General features: G+C 40.8%; 1 protein-coding gene and 1 long non-coding RNA gene across 5 annotated transcripts in view; one reads left to right on the forward strand and one right to left on the reverse strand.

Moving 5' to 3' along the window:
- Positions 1–21,085, forward strand: part of slit1a (slit homolog 1a (Drosophila)) — a 179,080-nt gene that overhangs the window by 146,272 nt on the left and 11,723 nt on the right. For all 4 annotated transcript variants that reach the window (XM_088350660.1, XM_088350662.1, XM_088350661.1 and 1 more), the window contains 9 exons: positions 9,959–10,030; positions 13,493–13,656; positions 13,740–13,864; positions 15,497–15,594; positions 15,668–15,807; positions 16,934–17,027; positions 17,115–17,252; positions 19,618–19,846; positions 20,113–20,243. In XM_088350660.1, the coding sequence (XP_088206786.1) occupies positions 9,959–10,030; positions 13,493–13,656; positions 13,740–13,864; positions 15,497–15,594; positions 15,668–15,807; positions 16,934–17,027; positions 17,115–17,252; positions 19,618–19,846; positions 20,113–20,243 (1,191 nt within the window). The remainder of the gene's footprint in view (positions 1–9,958; positions 10,031–13,492; positions 13,657–13,739; positions 13,865–15,496; positions 15,595–15,667; positions 15,808–16,933; positions 17,028–17,114; positions 17,253–19,617; positions 19,847–20,112; positions 20,244–21,085) is intronic.
- Positions 1–21,085, reverse strand: part of LOC148354258 (uncharacterized) — a 34,007-nt gene that overhangs the window by 8,202 nt on the left and 4,720 nt on the right. Inside the window, exons 3-6 of the long non-coding RNA XR_015852389.1 lie at positions 19,811–19,893; positions 19,615–19,749; positions 15,481–15,627; positions 12,781–12,835 (exon numbers count right to left, since the gene is read on the reverse strand). This is a non-coding gene — a long non-coding RNA (uncharacterized LOC148354258). The remainder of the gene's footprint in view (positions 1–12,780; positions 12,836–15,480; positions 15,628–19,614; positions 19,750–19,810; positions 19,894–21,085) is intronic.

Consider the following 21,085-nt stretch of genomic DNA (forward strand, 5'->3'; position numbering starts at 1 on the left):
CGTATAAGTAGAGGTACAACTGTGTACAACTTTCTTTTGCACTATATTGACTATTTTTCACCAAATGCATATTTACACAAACCTCAACCGTATGTAACATTTTAAATGCACATTCTTGTGTACATATTGTATTAATTATAACTATAACCTTATCTTTTCCGTTCCTTTACCTAACTCTGAAGATGGAGTGTCATGCCAAATGTAATTGTCAGTTACAATGTGTGCACCCGTTTTGTAACTATGTCCGTAAAGTTATATTCCTTCTTATCATAAATGATGCGCATATATGTAGTGCCTTCCAATACCCTGAGGAACTCCCTAACACTACATAATATGTTGTTTTTCATACTTTTGTCGCAAGTTTTTCATACCCAATTTTCAGCAAATTATCCTTATTTAAATAACTTATGTTGTATGTTTGTCTTAGTGTTCCTTTTTCTTTTCTTTCAGAATTAAAGCAAAACAATATACTAGGTTAACTTTCTGTGGAATTCAGGGGCACTTAGAGTCTCGTTAAGTTTTATCGTGCTTACGTACTGAGACGTTTTAGTGCACAGGTGTCAAACAAGCGGCCCACTAAGGGATTGAATCCGCGACCTTGGCGTTATCAGCACCAGGGGGGGTTGAATCCGGCCTGCGACAACACTTAGTGAAGCGCAAGAGAAAAACAAGCTGTAGGCTGACATTCTTTCTCTCTCTTCCTCCCTTTTTCTCTCAACCATTATCTCTCTTCCACTCCCCTCGTCTCTCTTTTTCTCTCAGTCTTTTTACTTTATTCTCTTTTACTCTTTCTATTTTTCCATGGATTTCTGTCTTTCTCTTTCTCCTTCTCTCTCTCTTTTGCACTTTCTCATTTTCTTTCTCTCTAATGTACTAGTCCGGCCTCCGTGAGAATGTTTGTTCTTTAGTGTGGCCCCTGAGTTAAAATGAGTTTGACACCCCTGTTTTAGTGAATTAGCCAGGTTATTCAATTTCTAAACTTTTCCCAAAATTTAAGTACTAGTAGACATTGTCTTAGTTTAATTATTTTCCATTCATTTTCTATGCAGTTATATTTTAAATCACCACGATATGTCTCGAAATCCATTCTGTCGTTATTTTTAATTCCTTTAATCCTTTCCAGGATTGATCAATCTTTGTCTCATTGTTTTCTTAAAAAAAATGCTCTTTTCCATAGACAATGTTTCATTTTAACTTATTCAACCATAAGTCAGCTATTGTTTCACATTCATTTATCATTTGTCGAGCGTAACACTCATTCTAAAAAACTCAGTGTGGAATCAATTGTCCTAAAAAACCTGCCAACTCGAACTCAATGTCAAAAATTTCCAATTGTCTTTTCATCCCTCTGTAATCATAATCTCTTATTGTTGATTCGATATAAAGCAATACCTACTTGTCACCTATGAATTATCTTGTTGAATCGTATTTATTTTATATTACTATCTTTTTTTTTTATTCCGCGCAACAATCTTCGTTTTTACTTAATTGTCTTAGTTCCCTTTGTTTTTCATTTTCTTTTTTTTTTTTAAAAGAAATATTTCATTTAGTGACTGGACTAGCTTCAGCTACGTTATTAATGATTTCTAGTCTCCAATTTTTTCCCCGTGATACTATATCGTCATCTTCAAAACTTCTTTCAATTTTTTTATAATTCGAAATCATTCATACCACTGGTAATCTATCTACAACCTTTTTATGTATTACGCCTCTTTTGAATATGTCCGTTTATAACCAACGAAAAGATGGACACTAAAATTATGGATGGTTTCCAGTCGTCTTCTTTTTTTTATTCGCCTCTGCTCTAGCAAAACTACACGTCTTAAAAATTCTTACCCTTTTTACATTCGCATATTCAACGAGAGATGATTAGTTTTGTTACTTAAACATTCTTTCTTTTTAAACTATTCTGTATAATTATCTAGTATACACTCAGTGTTCACAGTTCACCCTGTTCCTGTGTCCCAGACGCATCATCTATGTTGGGGACGCAACCTTTTCCTGTAAATTTTCATTATCATTTAATTCCTCTTTAACAAAGATTCTTGGTTTTGCTGTATGAGATTTTATTTTTCTGCACGCCGATCTTAGCTAACGAGATCTCGTCGCTTCGAGATTACGTCATTGTTGTTGGTAATTGGTTAAGTCCGTCTTTTTCATTGGAAAAAACGGCTTTTTCCTCAATTTATTGAAGAGAGCCTTTTCGTTCTCAATTAACGTTTTTTCCTGCGAGTTTATTTTAGAAATGTCTTGATAGTGAACCTAAATCGTTTAATTAGCTTTTTTATAAAGTATTTAGCAATTTATATCCAAAACAGGTACTGCTGGTGTGACTACGCGATTGTAAACTGGAGTTACTGGAGTTTTCCATAACATAACATGAGCATCACCTAGAGGCAGTGAAAATAGTGCTTATGTGGGTGCTGTGACCCCCCTTTATTATCCTGTTAAGCACTTTTATTTTGGTTGCACTCCACAGTGCAAAGACTTCTTGCGGTCAATTTATACACACTGTCCCTTTAAAAAATTTCGAGTGCATGTCTCTTATGAAACCATATTCTAAAAATTATATTTTACACATTTTCGTCACATCTCACATTTTTCTTTTTTCCTGTAATGTTTTTGATTTTGGTACTTTAGAGCTTATCTACCTCAGGGCCAGTGAGCCCTTCATGAGGTAAAGTGTACTTGTACTTTCCAAATCACCAACCGTTTTGGCATGTTATACAGTAGTGTCACACTTAACCGGGTCGCTGTCTCTAGGATGCGTCATGGTCGTCAGCGTCGCTTTTCGGATCTCCGGTTGCACTTTCGGAACCGCAATTTCCATTCGCCGCTGCGATTTCTCGAGCTCTGCTCCTAGTAACAATCATATCAGACAATTTATTATCACACACAGCTTTGTTATCCACATCTTGTTTTCCTAATTTGAACGTTACTGTCCTGTTGATCTTGCTTGGTCTCGTTGACGGTGGCAGCAGGGGTCAGCAATAAATGATTGGTGAAAAATCAATGCCACCAACTGCGAAAAATCAATGGAATGGTTGCCCAAATTCACAAATCCATCCACTGCAAAATTCAAATAATTAGCAACCATTGCGAGCCCGCGACCCACCAACTGCGAAACCATTCGGGCCCCCTGCTAGTCGACTGCGCCAACAAACGTGCAAATCCTCCCGCCGCGCGAGCATCCCGCATGCGGTCAAGGGCACATATACGCACAATCGGGACAGTGCATGTATACGCGTAAGCTACCGTGTTTCCCCCATTATAAGGCCCAGCCTTTTATGAGAAATGAAATTCAACCTTGTCAACAAATTGCCTAGAAGCCCAACTTTTTTTGTTTTCTAACAACCGCTTCTGGGACAGCAAATTTGTTTCCCACATCGTTTCATCTAATGAAAATCTCTAACATTTTCACTATATCCGATGTTTCTATGTTGTACACATTTTGTTCAAAAATGAATGTGTAATAAATAGCAACATCTCTTATTACTAAGGTGTCTTACTGCGCATGATAATGTTGGCGTGAATGTTCCATCATTCACTGTTCATCCAACCTCAGTTAGTGTTCCGACAATTCGCATATTAATTTAGGAGGAATCGACAAATTATAATTATAAAACAAGCCCCAACATGCCGGTAGCTGATGTGATCACCAATAACTCAGAAGACATTTTTGTACTAAAAGTAAAGATTAAAGGACCAGTTTGTTCGACCATATTGACACGGCTAGCACACCATTAAATTACCAATTAATGGCTAGAAATCCAATAAATACCCATCAATTGGCCTTGCCGCAAAAAAAAATTAATTTTAATTTTTTCGCACTTAAATATTATTTTTTTTCCAAAAATCAATTAATGATGACCCCTGGGTGGCAGCGTGAGCCCTCGACCTGGACTGCGGCCAGCGTTGCCCTCACGACGGTGTACGGTCCCTCACGCCTCTGATGGTTCCTCTTTCGTCGACCTTGATGTACACGAGATCCCCTGGGACGTCTTTTCAAATGGTTGTTCGACCTTGGACTCCTGTCTCTTAACCAGCTAGTAGATGACAGCCGTCAATTGTCACATTCAGTCTCTCAGTTCAGTTTGTAGTGTTTTGTAGTTGCTCAAGTGGCCCAGATGCGGTGCTGGTCTGCCTGTTACAGGGATATGATTTGACCAAAGTGAAATTATCTGAAAATGAGGTGAGGGTCTGGGGGGCGCGGGCCCCCAACTGGGTCCAGGGCAGTGCCCCGGTGGGGGGACTAGTGGGGCGAAGTCCCCCCCGGAGCTCATGGGTTTTCCGTGTTTTTAAGTACTTTCAATGCATTCAGATGACAAAGAAATAGACAAAACAACAGCATCAATTTTCAATGTAGTTCGAACTATCCCATAGAAAATTACAGTTTAAGTCAACTCAAAATCAGTCACATTAAAAAACATTGGACTACCTTTGCTTTTAAAAACTATCACTGAGAATACCATCATATCTAACTCATGTGATTACTAAGTTAACACATAAATCATGTTGAAGAGTTCAAATTTCATGAACAAATAATTGTATCATGACCAAATGAAAAGTAACTCATCAGAACATACCTCTAATGTCTTTGTTATGGCAGAAGAGTTTATCTATAAATGAAAGTACTGTAGTGGGTTGTACCTAATTCACCCATGGAACCATTGTTTAATGTGTAGTTTTTGTAAGATGCCCTTCACGACCTTTTGAACAAACAAATTTATCTGATATAAAGTCAAAGGTATTTCCCTGTTACCTATTCTCCATGCCTCTGGAGACACAATCACCGATTTCCTGGAAAGCAGATTCAAAATACAATTTTAGCAGTATTTCTGTGTTAAAAATAAAATAATTCACAATCCAAACGTATCAATATTCCTCAGATTTGTAAACACTACGTCAATCAACAAGATTCTAGCGTGATTCAAAGCAGACTTGTGTTGTTATCACCGCCCTGTCGACGGCCTTGGCCGTCTGGCTCAGTCCCTTGTGACGTTCACTCGCAGTCTGCCGCCGGAATGTTTTCGTGAGCTTATCAGTACCAAACTGACCTTGGTGCTCAGCTGTCTACCTTTTTCCCCTCGTAACTGGCTGCAATCAGCACTGTTTGAGGAAAGCCTGGATGTGCTCCAGTGTCCCCACGACCCTTCTGTAGACAAGGGCGCAGACAACGGATGAGTGAACGTCTTTGTTTGTTCTTTGCTCGTTTTTCTGTCCATCTTCAGCCCTTTTCAACGATCGTCTGACTTCTGAATCCTGTTAAATCGGTCATGTTTACAAACTCGGATGTTTAGTCTAGGTTAAATGACTGAATGAATGAATGAAGACATCACCTTAGCAAGTAATCTGCTCTTCATTGTATTTTGAAAAAGCCTGCCAAATTGTCCTCAATTTACCCAAACTATGCTTATTACGTTTATCGGAACAAGATCTCACAAATCAAAAGGCCACACGCAAACGGAGCACTTGACTTGACGAATTAAGTAATCCCTCCATTTTTTTATTTTTATGACACCACTTAACATAACGTTACATAAAGTAAAGGGAAAACAATACACACGGTCGAGCTCAACTTACACACGGAGAAAGACAGAGTGGTGGGGGTAAGGGGGGGTAAAAAACAAAAAACAAAAAAGACAAAAAGAACCAACGGTTTGCGCTAATAACCCACAAAAACCAAGAAGCAGTCACTCCATCATTCATCCATGCCTCCATAACTCCACACCCAACGCCAAACAAAACAAAAACAAAAAAGACAAAAACATAAAGGTTCTCCTCCGCACAGCGTCGTCCTCGCCCTTAAACAGTTAACTATAAATCACCCGCGTACAAAATAAGATATTTTATTTCCTTTTTTACAAAAATACAGAATATAATTTGCATAAACAGTCAAATAAATATTACATTTCAAAAGGGTCTTTAACAAACGTTTAGGACACTTTTACTTGTATTTATTGTTATTATATAATTACCTCTTTTTAATATTAAATATAAAAGCAGTAACGTTCGCTCATTGGTAACATTTTTTTAATGACTGTTATTATTTAAATAAAGAGAAATCACATTTAAGCAAGCGATGTTATCTGCCATTGAAATAAAAATCACTCAGCGAAGCCCACGACCCTGAGATTAAGAATCTCATGCTCCACCGACCGAGCTAGCCGGGCGGGGGAGAACACACATCCACAGACAGAAACACACACGCACAGTTCTCGCTAGCTGGCACACACCAACATTCCCGAATGAGACATCTCCCACACCAAAACATGTCATCAATTCCCACACATTCTTTGTATCGCCTGTTCTATGCGAAAGTATTTTAATAATAAAACATCGATTACTGCTCATTTTTTAACGTCGGTCTAATAAAATCAGATTTTAGAAAATGGCGATCTCCCACGCACCACACTTTTTATTAAGTCAAGGTTACATGTCCGACTCCCAAATCATAAATCCACTAGGGAAACAAATAAATATTTCCCGTATCAACCATATATAGATAGTCTATTGTTGAACTGTCATTAGCAAATGACGACGTCTCGTCTTCGCTTCTACACAGAACTCAAGACAATAATAAATATAAAAAACAACCGACGCCGCTGCACCATTTTATCCAGGTTTTCAAGCAGCCCATGTCCCAAAACAGACAGGATTCTTTGAGCTCAGAACTCCCGTCGGACATAAAAATCTCAACTCAGTCTATATATCTCATCCGTCCGAACTCGGGCCTGACTACAGACGGAAAATCCCACGTGCACGAATTTTCATAATTTAGCTCCGACGTCACAGGCTCCTGTCCACCCACGAATCTCGACAAGCAAATTGAAACAAGGAGAGAATAAAAAAAATCTTCCTTACCTCAACCGCTCATTCGAGACCGTTCCACTGAGAAGTCTTTTCCCTTTTCTGTTTATTTAATTAGTGCCAATCCACGTTGGGCGCCAAATGTTGTAGAAATTGGAGGTCCGATAATCGAGAGAAAGTCTTCTCATAAGTGGATAAAAGACATAGACAGGAGCCCGCTTCGTTATGGAGGGAGATTGTCACTTTATTGATGCGTCAACAAAGATCTCACAGAGCTAGGAACATGACAATGTATTTAAAGCTGGTAGTGACGATTAGGCTTCGATTGAGTACACCCCAAAAGGCGGTCCTGTATCACGTATGAGTACGTGACCAGTCCCGTGTACGCCGTATGAGTACGTGACCGTTCCTTGCACGCCGTCTGGCAACGGTATCTTCAAGGTAAACTCTAATCGTCTGGTAACGGTATCTTCAACCGAGGTCACCCCGACCTTTTCCCACAAGCAAGTAATGTATTGTAAGTTAATGTAGACATGTATGCAAATCTATTTCTATATATGCAAGTGCAAATGCTTTTGAGGATTTGCCACAACACCTATTTGTTGTTGAAAGAAGTCCCTGTGTCACATTTTTGGCAAGCCTATTTTAAAGTTTGATAACAGTCTTGTCCCCGGAGATCTCTTGCAAACTCAACATAAAGAAATAAAGACTTCTCTATAAAATGTCCTGACCTCTGTAATGATTACCGATGTGAATCTCCTGTACCCGCTCATTTGGCGCCAACCGCTGCGGGTTCTGATTGGTCCCTGTCCCTAGTTAAACTCAATCCTGTTACTCTCCTGTTGTCAGTCCGTCTGCGAACCTCTGTTGATACAAGGCAAGCCTTTTTGACCCTGAATCCCGCCTGTCCTGTTTTTGCACCCGATTTTTCACCTGCATTGTCCCCTATCTCCCCGTTTGTCTCCGGCTGCGACCTGTTTTGATTCCGACCATGTCTGCTCTCCCGTCCCGGCTTGCGACCCGTTTTTGATCCCGACCACGTCTGCTCTCCCGTCCCGGCTTAAGACCTGTTTCTGACCCCGACCACGTTTTTGCTCTCCTGTCCTGTATACCTGTTTTTCCGTCCCTGACTCGACACCGTATTCGGATCACAATCCGATTGCAAGAGCGACTTGCTTCCCGCGTCCAGCGAGCACCGGATCGTGGGCGCAGCCCTTCCTCTTTCTTTCAATAAAAGTTGTGGTAAACGTTAGGCAATAGGGTCCTGATTCCGTCCTGGTCGTGACAAGCTCAAGTTCAACATTTAAAAGATGTAAACATTATGGCTACATTTTTCTGAATGTTTCAATTGGATTTTAGAGTCTTTACATTTTATTTATCAAGAAGTCAAAAACCCTGGATTACTCTTATTGTTAATTGCAGCTCTAGTATTGGCGAAGTCCTTTTTTAATTTGTTGTGATGAAAGAAAATGATTGGCTAAGGATCAGTTAAAAACCACTGGTTCTCACGTTTTTTCCTGTACCCTGTATACGAACAGAAAGCGACAATGAGCTCCAATTAACGTGTTTCGCTTTTAAAAGCCAAGTTCAAAGTTTGTAGAATAACAGAAAGCCGTGACAGGGGGCATCGCCTCACGCCCGAGGTGTCGAAGCCGTTACCGAACCCCGCCTCTGGCTTTTACGCTGCTGTAAATGCGAAAAGCACCATTAACGCTTCAAACGGGAACGCTGGGCTTGAACCCGGCGCTCAGAGTGAAATTGCACATGTTAGTATGAAGTTTGCGGTTTGGAGCTGCTTATTAATAAGATACTAATTGGCTGGCCGAGTTTTCGACAGAGGGGGGAGTAACAGCACCAGGCCTTGACCCAGATGATGCAGTGAGTGGGACGGCAAAGTGAAAACATGCACAAAAAAGGGAAAATACATGAAATGAAGACTCATTACATTAACATTTTCAGTGTGCTAGTGCTAGCTTGTGCTTATGTGCTCTAGTAAAACAAGTGTTTTCTTCTTCTGCGGGTTAGTTTGATTCTAGGTAGCAAGAAGGTTATCAAAATAATGTCTAGGATGAGTTACAATTCGAAGATATTATTTACAGAATATTCTGGACACAAAAAGACTGTAGCAAATCACAAGTGCAAAAATGAAATCATCCTCAATCACAACCGTTCTCAGGACTGTCCATAAGCTCAAACGAAAACTAAACTTAGAGGGGAACCAAACTCAAGGTACAACAGTGGTGGAAATTTCCACTGCACAACGACCCTTTGTCTAAACTTGTTCTAGCGAGTTTCACGCCTCTTATGGCTACAAAATACAGCACGGCTGAAATAATAAAAAATTTGTATAATCATGACTGAATATATGAAGTTATATCCGTGAGACACTAATTGCAGTTCATAACAGTCCCTAGCTAATTCTAGCTGCTAATACAATACCATGTGATATCGTGCGCATGGTCAAAATTTTTCTTTAATTGTAGAAAGAAAATGGTTAAACTAAAATAAGGACTGTTTCAACTACAGTCCGGTTGTCAACCCAAATCCCATAAAGGGACGCGTCTAAGAATTTCACATATTTGCACGTGCAACACAATGAGCTGCAATAATGATTTTAGCCTGAAGATGGCATGGGCAATTACAATCATCTGAACTTACATATACCACCTTTAAATGCTTTGAATATATACAACTATATTTTAAATTTGTTACATTTTTCATCAATGGAGTTAGAGTTGATTTTTCGCAGTGTAGTTCTTTGATATCACTGACCTAAATGTTTTGTGACACGTTTTCAATAGCTCTTAGGGTTTTCGATCAGTTACTAATTCCGTCCCCTTCTGACATGGTTTTCTTGCTATCTTAATCATCATACTGTTTGTTTTCATCTGAGTGATTTTGACAATGATCAGATCACATTTGATAGTGTTTGTATGCAGAATTGTGAGAAATCCTAAAGGTTCACTTACTTTCTCATACCTTTTCCATTTTGGTGGGGCTTGGTTAGCTTTCTCACCCAATTCATTTATTCGTTTGACCTGTTAGCAACATCTCATGCTTGACTTGAATCATGACTCACTTAACCTGAGTTATGACCTCACCGAACTTGAATTGTGCCTCTGTAACCTGTGATGTTCTCATCTCCAAGGTCTCTCCATGGCAACGAAATCTCCGAGCTTCCTGATGGCATCTTCAGTGACGTGGCTTCTCTCTCCCACTTGTAAGCATAACACCCACACGTTATATTCCCCAGTTTATCCAACGGCATCAACGCAGCCACAGTCGTATATAAATATGCTTTCAAGCAGCAGCGTGGCACACAGAGGCCGGTTTGTGGTCCTCCTTGGAGGGTCCGACCGCCCTCCCCTTACTCTAATTAAGCGCTCTGTGGTTAAGCCTTGCACAGAGCCCTCCACTATCTCCACAACGCACCTACAGATGGGCCACACAAATCTGCTCGTTTGTTTATGTCTGCATTTTTACCCCCCTAATCAATACACTTATCACGACTAAGGGTGCGGCGGCTTAAAACCATGGTGAGGTGATTGATCTCTGCTCCCCGGTTAAGCGGTGTCCCTGTTTGTTCATGTCAGGTGTCGGCTATCGGCTCGACCTGAAAGACGAGTCTGGGCCGGCGTAATGGAAGCGAATCGATTATGGAGCGCTAGGACAAAGCTAGCATTAATTCCGATGTCACGTAAGCGCTTTAGAGCGTCTCGGGGTCACACAACGACTGGAGGAGAAGACTAAATACCGTAATCCCTCGCTACTTTGCAGCCTCAGTGCGTCACGTGTGAAAAAATATTTTGCGATCCATTTTCCCCGGTCACATTTCCCTGCTAATGGGAGCCGACAGAGCATTTTTGTTAAACGCATACTCCTGTGGGCAGGAACAGGCAGAGAAAACTTTTGTCTGGAAGCTCTTTATTTTGCGATAATTTCCGCTAAAATGAACTGAACATTTGCGGCCACAATCCATTGTACCCCATCTCATGTTGCTTTGAGGTGGGACCAGCTAAAGGCGCTTTTGTCCGGTTGCCTGCCGCTCTGGCTTGCCTAAAAAGAAAGGCACGATTGTGGTCGCGATACATGCTCCCCAATCAACTATTGCTGAGAGCAGAGGCTGTCAGACCACATTTTTTTCTGTCCAGTACTCTAAAACATGCCATTCTGGACCGCCTAAAATAGAAACTACTATTTTATACACATACCATTATCCCCAGCACAATATTGTTGAGAGCAGGGGTCAGCTGAGCGCATTTTTTTCGGTTTAGGTTGCTGAAGTGTGTTGTTGTGGCCCGCCTAAAATGAGCTGAATGGCTTTGGCTGCTATCCCTTATCCCCAGTCAACTATTGCTGAAAGCCGGGGTGGACAGAGGAAATTTGTGTCATGCATAGCATTCGTTTCACCTGAAATGAATAGCACCTGTGCCACAGCAAACTATGTTCCCCAATCAAGCAGTTACCAGCAGACCACACTTATGTCAGGCCTGGCTGCTTCTTTTTTTTTCATTATTTCTGCTTAAAATGAACAGCACTTATGCGACCGCAATCCATTATCTCCAATCTCTTATTGCTGGGAGCGGAGACCAGCAGATGTCACATTGTCAGGAGGCATGCTGGCCCGCCTTAGATGAAATGCACTGTTATGGCCACAATCCTATATGCCCGGTCGTCTGTTGCTGAGAACAGGAGCTGGCAAAGAGCATTTTGTTTTCAGTTCTGGCCGCCGAAGCATGCTATTGTGGTCAGCCTAAAATGTAAAGCACTATTTAGGATATGATCCTTAATACCCAGTCGACTAATGCTAAGAGTGGGGTCGAGAGAGACAATTTTTGTCATGCAGCTCGTTTTTCCCGTTGTTTTCGCGTAGAATTAACAGCACCTGTAAGATCATTGGGGCAAATGAGTACCGGCAGAGCGGGGGTTACTTTGCAGATTTTTGCATATTGCGGGGGCTTCAGGTCCCCATTACCCAGGATAAACAAAGGGTTGCAATACTTGCTCCTATTTTATTCCTTCACTTTTGGACCCAACCCATACACAAGATTCCCAGCGCCCCCCTAAATGTCTCATAAAAAATTAAGTAGGACAGATTCTTCCATTGGAAGATACAATTGAGTGGCATGAGCATAGCAATGGAAAAACGCATCCATCCATCCATTATCTGCACCGCTTATCCTCAGTAGGGTCGCGGGGGTACTGGAGCCCATCCCAGCAATGTTTGGGCAGTGGGAAGGGGACACCCTGAACTGGTTGCGGTGGTAAGATCTGAACCATGAAAGTGCAGTCCCTGAGAGACCAATCCATTTTCACAGCTGGTCTATGAAGAGATTATTGTCCATAGTGTCAAAGGCAGCACTGAGGTCCAGCAGCAGCAACAGTGATGAAGCGCCAGAGTCCATTGACCAGAGAAGATTGTTGGTTACCTTAATCAGGGCTGTCTTAGTAGTCTAATTAGCCCTGAAACCTGAGTGGTTAAATTCAAAAAGATTTTTCTCAGACATAAAATCATTCTGCTGCTGTGCTGCAACATTTTCAAGTACTTTAGAAAGAAATGGTAGGTTTATAATTACATAGGCTTTCTGAGTCAAGGTTGCGTCGTTTAAAAGTAAGTTTAATGACAGCGGAGTTACATGCCATTGAAACAAAACGCTAGGAGAGCGATATGTTGATAACATTTAAAACTGAAGGTCCAAGGACCCCAAAAAGATTATTATTGAGCAAGCCCAGACGTGGGTCAAAAACGCAAGTTGTCGGTTTGGCCGTACTCACCAGTTGTGTAAAATTATCAAGTGACTAATCACTAAAACAGGGGAAAAAATCCCCGGCAAGCCAGCTTCCCTTGCATTTTTAGATGTAGACATGTGTTAATGGTTAGATTCAAATCATATTACATGAAAACAAGGAACCTATTTGTTATTTCAGTCAGATTTACAAAAGAAGTCTGATCAATTATGTTGTTCTCACATTCTGAGTGTGTCCACCGACGTCCTGCCTTTCTGCTAAAGATCTAGAGCGATACCTGTTGGTCATAGAGAGTACTGCATTAAAGGGATGTACTTTCAAAAATTCCCAAAAGTTTTTCTCTGACAATTTCATAATTCCAGAATGTTTTTGATTGCGTATGGCAAGACTGAGATTCATCACTTAGTCTACATAACTAGGGCAGGGATAAAGAATGTTAGGGGATTATTTTTATTTTATTTTAATATATTTTTAATCGAATTGTCTTTGTCGTCATTAATAACAACTTAATGAAACGATTTATGCAACTGGAATAGCACTCCAGGATAAACATAAATAGAAAAATAAGATAAACTACTTCTAGGATAAATAGTCAAAACATATCTACATATATATTGTAGTTCTCAGAAACTTGCCGAAGTTGTACACTCCAATGATAAAAGTAGTGCATCATAGCTATAGTGCAATGGAAAGTAGTGCAATTTAGCAGCAACAAAAATTCCCAAAAGAGCGGCATGGTATATATTCCCACAGTTTTACGCGCTTGTTTAGGGTGGTGATGGCCTTGAGGAAAAAACTGTCTCTGAGTCTTTTAGTCCTTATTTTTAGGAACCTGTAACACTTACCAGAAGGTAACAGGTCAAAGCGGAGGTGCCAGACAGGGCAGACTATAATTTCCTGGGCTGTATTGATTACTGTCTGTATGTTTTCTCAGAGCGATCGGCGCCAATCCCCTGCACTGCGACTGCCGCCTGCGCTGGTTGTCAGACTGGGTCAAAACCGGATACAAAGAGCCCGGTATTGCCCGCTGCGCTGGTCCACAAGGTCTGGAGGGGAAATTGTTGCTCACCACTCCGGCAAAGAAGTTTGAATGCACAGGTGATCCATGCTCTTACTTTTTTAATGAAATTATTTTCTAGAGAATTCTGCTACTTATTTGTTCCTGTCTTTTGTCCTGTTAGGTGAGGTGAACACAGCGGTGCTCGCCAAATGTAACCCGTGTCTCTCGAGTCCATGTCAGAACCTGGGCGTGTGCCACAGTGACCCGGTGGACATCTACAAATGCAACTGTGCCCCGGGATTCAAGGTTGGTCTGGTTCCGTGAGGGACGCTCAGTGTTTCCCATGGAATTTTGTGAGACCCTGATGGGTGGACAGTCTAGGGTGGGATGTGGGCATGCTATTTCGAAAAAACATTTTGTACATTTTAAATTCAAACGCAACGATCAGGTGCATTTTTAAAGCAAAATTAAGAATCTAGATCTATAATGTGTACCCTTGGAAACCATCCATCCAATCATCTATCAACCGCATATCCTCACTGGCGCCCTTCCAAGTGCTCCTGGGCAGGGGACACTCCCGATTAATGTCCAGCCTGTTGCAAGAAACAGAGACAAACAACTCACTCACTCGCGTATTCACACCTAGGGACAATTAGGACCGGCCAATTAACCTAAGGAAACCCACGCGGGCATGGGAAGAACATACAAACTCTGCATGGGCAGGCTGGGGCAGCTGGAATTGAACCCTGGACCTCTGCATCTTGGGGCTGTGTGCTAACCACCCATCTGCCGTGCCGCCCTCCTTGAAACCTACTGAATCATAAATAAAACTAGTTCTGAAAACCAAAACAGCAAACAACTCATCCACAAAGCATGGTAAATGAAACAGAAGTTTAATGCAAAAAAAATCTAAATCTGATCTAATTAGACTCCAAATAACTAGTGCTCCTCTGATGCCAATGCTGTACTACTTTAAGGTATCGTATCTGCAATTTAATGGACCAAATCGCTAGTATGAGTTCAAAATTTAATTAAATTGAATACTCAAATTAGTGATTTGGTAAATCACAGTATTAGATATAAGTGCCGCTGTTTATGTGAGTGCTGCTATGACAGGATGCAGGTTCTTCTTCAATGGTTTTTATCAAAACGCTTTCCTGCTGTTAGTGAATGTTTGTAATCGCTGTCAATGGCAACGCTGAATTTCTACATTCTGTTGAAAATGCCGGCATGTGTCACATTTGACACAGCCGTCTAATCACAATGCAGGCGGGGTAGGACAAACACCGCAACAACTGAATGTCAGTTCGAGCGAGGTGGAGTGTGGGTCAATGAGAGTGTGCGCTTTAGCACAAGGGATGGAGCTGACTGACCAAGATTCCCTTGACTGACTGACATACTTAAGACTAAGATACCTAGCATAAATACACACCATGGCGTTTGCGGTCATTTAGACAATGAGAAATCTAAATGTCAGTTTGATTAACTTTGCATTTATATTTATGTTTTCAGAAATATGATTACATATTTTAATAATATAAGTTATTGAGAGGCAGCACGGCAGCGCAGTGGTTAGCGCGTGTGCGGCACAGTTCTAAGGTCTTGGGAACCTTCTGTGTGGGTTCAAATCCAGCTACTGGACTTACTGTGCGGAGTTTGTATGTTCTCCCCGTGTTTGCGTGGGTTTCCCAAAAAATGCGTGTCAGGTTAATTGGCCGGTCCAAATTGTCCCTAGGTGTGAATGAGCGAGCGAGTTGTCTGTCCTTGTGTGCCCTGCGATTGGCTGGCAACCAGTTCAGGGTGTCCCCTGCCCACTGATTGCTAGGATGGGCTCCAGCACCCCCGCGACCCTACTGAGGATAAGCGGTGAAGCTAATGAGATGAGATGAGTTATTGAGACTCTGGCTACAATCTGTTCTTACCTCATTGTGGCGACAGGGCAAGAACTGTGAGACAGCTATGAACGCCTGTGTGAACAATCCTTGTGCCAACGGAGGGAAATGCCAAGTGGACGATGATGATGAGGGGCAGTACAGGTGAGGAAAGTCATCCAAGAAGCATACAAGTACCTGAAATAATAATGAAGTATTTTGAATGATGCAAACGCAGCTGCTCATGTTCACCGGGTTTCGAGGGCCCCGACTGCCGTTCCAACATCGACGACTGCGAGGACAACGACTGCGAGAATGGCGCCACCTGTATGGACGGAGTCAACAACTACACTTGTTTTTGTGCCCCCTACTACACAGGTACATGGCATGTCAGCCGAAGGCATGGGCCGATGACTAGTTTGGTGGTGATAAGCCAACAAGGTTCTAAGTTACTGCTAAGTGTCTGCCACCAGTGATGACCACGTTTTTGTTTTCCTTTTGTTTTGTGTTTATATGAGAGAGCAGCACCAGAGCATCTTTGAAAATAAATGCTTTCGATTGCCATTTATATTTTTCTTCGACACGTGCATGCTCAGGCACTTTTGCGCATGGATAGAGGGAGAGACCGAAAGAGAGGAGATTGAAAATTGAGATATAGAGATGGAGCTAAACAGAGAGAAAAAACAGTAAGACTAAGAAAAGAAAATCAGAAAGAGAAAATCACAAAGAAAAAGAATTAAAAAATCAGGAAGGAAGAAATGAAGGAGATAAAATGAAACAAAAAAAGATAAAAAATATACAGGAAAAAGAAAAAAGATACAGAAAGAACAGTTTGAAAGACAAATAGAAAAGCAAAAAAAGCAAGAGAGAAAAAAGAGAAGGAAAAAGGAAAATACATTGAGAATGAAAGACATATAGAGAAAAAAAAAGTTTTAAAAAAATGAAGAACAGAAAGAGAGAGCAAGAGATATGGGGACAGAGGGTGTCAAGGCTGAGGAAACAACAGAAAAAGAGGAATAAATAAGAAGAAAAATAATGGGAAAAAAACAGAAGGTGTTATATAGATAAAAAGGGGAAGATGAAGAAAGAGAAAAGTAAACAAAAAAGATAAAACATTAGGAAGCAATCAAGAATAAGTAAGAGAGAAAGGGGGCAAAAGAAAAAAAGAGAATTCAAATGAGAATGGCAGAAGAGTAAGAAATTAAGTAGAAAAGAGAAAAAGTAATATAGGAACAGAAATAAAGATAAAAATTTAAAAACAAAGAGAGTGACAGAGTGTGTGTGAGAGAGAAGGAAACAAAATAGACAATTCACTGGCCATTTTCATATGTCAATGAAAGAAGAATCCATAGTGGGCATCGTCAATACTGTAAATAAAAAAGTCTAATGCCGTTTGGTGTTACTTGCCATACATGTATATTAATTCCAGTCATGCTTTTTGATCTCACATATTTTGTGAAAAATGTAACGTTGCCATTTGTAACCCGGCAAATCTCCCGCGCAGGGGAAATGTGCGAGGAAATGGAAGACGTGTGTGCCCCAGGAAGAAGCCCCTGTCAACATCAGTCTACCTGCCTCATCACCTCATCTGGGCCCAAGTTAGTGCTAAAAATGATCAATCAGGAAAAGCCACCTGCCACAGACTCTAGCTTACATTAATTTGATTATTTTTGGGTGCGTTTTAGGTGCGTTTGCTCTCCTGGTTACGTGGGCGACGACTGCAGTGTGGATTATGACGACTGCCAGGAGCATCGCTGTCAGAACGGAGCCAAATGTGTGGATGAGCTGAATGGCTACACTTGCCATTGTGAAAAGGATTACAGGTAAAAAAAACCTCAAGGATTTTGTCCTTAAGAATTGAAGATATTCATGACTGTTGTCAGTGTCTGAAACTCATGACAAAAAGTTCCCGGACACCAGGGCAGACAACTCTGAAAAGTTGCTTGCCCAGGCATGAAGTTGCCTGCCCCATTTTTCACAACTTATAGAATTTAGAATTTACTTCTAAATTCTATAAGTTCACAACTTGAAACACAATAAGACGACCAAAAAATCCATTGTTGCAACTTAGTAAGGATTGATAATCATCAGGGTTGGGTAGGGTTACTTTAACTTGATTACTTTCAATTACTTTTGGATTACTCCCATCCTAAATATGCTCATAAAAGACACAAGAAAGTAAATATGAATAAAATTTAAAAAATTTGTGCAGGCTTGGGAAGTAACGGAACACATGGAATGGCAAAAATGATGTTGGCAAGCTGTTTGGATTTATTTTCATTTTGTTTCTGTCGCAATTTATGTTATTTTTCCCGGAGATCAAAGAGATCAAAGCCAGGAGAGAAAGCTTACCACGTGTTGTGAGTCATAATTTTATTCATATTTATTTTCTTTTGTCTTTTATTAGCATATATGTATTGGAGTAATCCAAAAGTAATTGAAAGTAATCCAGTTAAAGTAACCCTACCCAACCCAGATAATATATAACATAACAAAACTTAAAAATTAAGTTTGTTATAAATCTACTTATAACATTCATTGCATGGATATAACATCGCTGTTTTCCATCTGCCATCAGTAAACCTGTATTGACTCATCTTTATTCATGCAATGTTTGCTGCAAACCACGTGAACTCCTCTTTCCACGATGCTTTTAATGTACGTTTTGTAGCGTCATAAATTTTGTTAGCTTCTTTTGAATATTTCTTCTGGGGCTGAGGTTTTGGCTTGATTCCTCACCACTTATCCATTTTTCTTGTGTTCTCTGTGCATCTACTTTGGAAAATGATATGCAAATGCACGACCTTATAACGCTCGGGAAAGTCCGGAAGCACCAAGTTATTCGATGCAGGCTTCTGTTTGGCTGCCGAGTATGCAAATTGCCAAACCAAGCGAAAATCCGAAATTTCCAAACCAAACGAAGATTTCGAAATCGGAATAAAGCAAACGTTCGATTTGAAAAAAAATAAAAATCTTTTTTTCTTAAAAAAGTTGTCGGCCACCCAGGCGGAGACATTTTGTAAGTTGTACGCTTGACGTGAAAGATGCACGTTCCGGGCGTCCGGGCAGATGTTATTTCAGACACTACTGTAGTATCAGTGTTGAGTTGTTTGGACTAAACACATTACGATATGTTTAGAATTAAGGCTGCAACTAACTACTACTTAAATGGTCGACTAGTCATTAACTATTGAAACGATGAGTCTAAATAACGCATCAATTTGCAATTTTTCTTAAATTTGATTATGTGGCAATAATAATAAACGCCAGAAAAATGGCTACTATGAAAAAACATATTTTACTAAACACAGTACAGATTTTGTACATCATTTAAATAAAAATGCCCTGTTTGAAACCAATTAGTCACCGCGCTCAGTAAGTAGAAACATAAATCCATACATAAACCTCTATCCATTTTAAGGAAACGCAAATAATTACAATAATAAATTAGGTAAACATTTTATATAACTGTCAACAAAGAACAGGCCTACTAAGAGCAGTAAAACAGTAAATAAAACAAACGTGCGTTTTCTGAAGTACACACAATGGTCAACTGCAAAAGAACGTAACCATTCTCAAAAGTTTAAAATCAGACAGTTTTAACCGCTGACGTCGGTTTAATGTTTTAACTACTGACCTTTGTTCTTTGCACTGCATGCATTTAATTTGAAATGCCTTAGTCAGGCATAGTCTAGCGTAATGCTTAGCCTCTCTTTTATAGTGAAATATATGCATATACGTTGTACAATACAACTGTATTGGTTTAAACATTACTTGAATCTTTCCGAGGCGAGTCAGACTCTGTTTCGTTCAACTATCCGACGTGCTCTTTAAATGTGCATTTATCACCAAGGTACTGTCATGATACGCAAGGTCTGCTCTGCAAACTTTTTATTGTATCCAGGCTAAAAAAAGTTTGGAAATTTTGGTACGTGTACTTGATGTTGACGCCGCCTTTTCTGTATGTTACTGCTCGAGACCGGTACTGAGCATGAGCGACTCTCAGCAGATATTGTTATGTAGAGACGCCTTACTGTTGGAAAAACTTGTCTGGCGACAATAGTCAAAAATTAAATTCATTGTCAAGAATATTAATTATCGATTTTTGTTGACAATATCGACTAATCCTTGAAGCCCTTATCATGTTACTACTATGTTCTTACTATCTCATTCTTATGTTGTTACCAGTGGTCAGTTATGCGAGGTCCCGCCCTCGCCGCTGTCCCTCTGCGAGCTGGCCGACTGTCAGAACGAGGCCTCCTGCGTGGAGCGGGGGGGCCGGGCTCTCTGCCAGTGTCCCCCGGAATTCGGTGGCCCTCGCTGCGAGAAGCTGGTCAGTGTCAACTTTGTGGACAGGGATTCCTACCTGCTGCTTTCTGACCTGAAGAACTGGCCACAAGCCAACATCACCCTACAGGTACTGTCTTGTGACTTTTTCAGGGTCTTGAGAGAAGAATTTGGAATCTGCAAGAATTATGGGAGGAGCTTATTCTTTATTACAGAGGAATCACATTTCTAGCAAGTGTCAGCATTGTACTGTATATTGAGACATGATGACAGGGTCTGTAATTGAGGAGGCATTCCGTATTTGGTCGAGCGAGTGATCATTGTGATTTATAAAGGAAATGGATATATTTTCCATAAGAGTACGCATCTTCAGGCTCCACCTCCTCCAATCTGCAGGTCTCCACGGCAGAGGACAACGGCATCCTTTTGTACAACGGAGACAACGATCACATCGCGGTGGAGCTTTACCAAGGTCACGTCAAAGTCAGCTACGACCCAGGGAGCCAACCAGGCCACGCCATCTACAGGTAAGTCGTCCACGCTGCTTTCTGTATACCAGTGGTCAGCAACTACCAAGCCATGGATCAGGACTAAACCATGGATAGTTTGGTACAAGGGCACATAGAAACAAAAATAAGTTCCATTATTTTTTACCTTTTGTTGTTTTACTGTTGTTTCAGACTGAATTTGAACAGGGCTTTAATTTTGTATGTTTGAATTAAAATAACTGTAGTTCACACAGATGCGTGCAGCTACCTCTTGGGTGGTGCATCTGTCACATTGAGAACAAGGATTCCTGCCCGCCATCTTTAGAATTCAGCGCGAATCAAACCAGACTTATGCGCTTATAGCAAATCAGCTTGAACAATGGTTAATTACGTCATGCTAGGACGATGCTAAACAACCTTGCCACATGGAAAAACTTTTGGCAACTGAGTTCGAGGATGCATGGATCCTTAAGTCAGGAGTACGACACCGAGACCACATAACACCAAAAAAACTGACTTTGCTACGGCCATACGACCCCGAGAACGCCCAATCTCGGGAAGCTGCCTCGGAATACCAGTTGCTGTAAATAGGTCTTTTGGCGCACGCTCTGCTGCGAAAGCACGGACTGTATCCTCCCGGTACAATAGGTGAAAATGAATTTCGCTAAGAGGACCGAATACTGTACATAGAATTATTATTGATTATTAAGCTTGTTGCTGGGTTATTTCGTTTGGTGAGTCCTTTTTTATTACTCAGCACACGGATCGACGTGATATTTGCGTAAGAAATTACAATAGTGACCAGAGTGTTTTCCAATTTCCACGTCCACCTCACAGTTCAGAGGTCCTGGGTTCAATTCTAGCTACCAGTCTCCTTATGT

The sequence above is a fragment of the Urocampus carinirostris genome, chromosome 13, assembly GCF_059441175.1.
Source record: "Urocampus carinirostris isolate Australia breed hairy pipefish chromosome 13, RoL_Ucar_1.0, whole genome shotgun sequence".
Classification (NCBI taxonomy): domain Eukaryota; kingdom Metazoa; phylum Chordata; class Actinopteri; order Syngnathiformes; family Syngnathidae; genus Urocampus; species Urocampus carinirostris.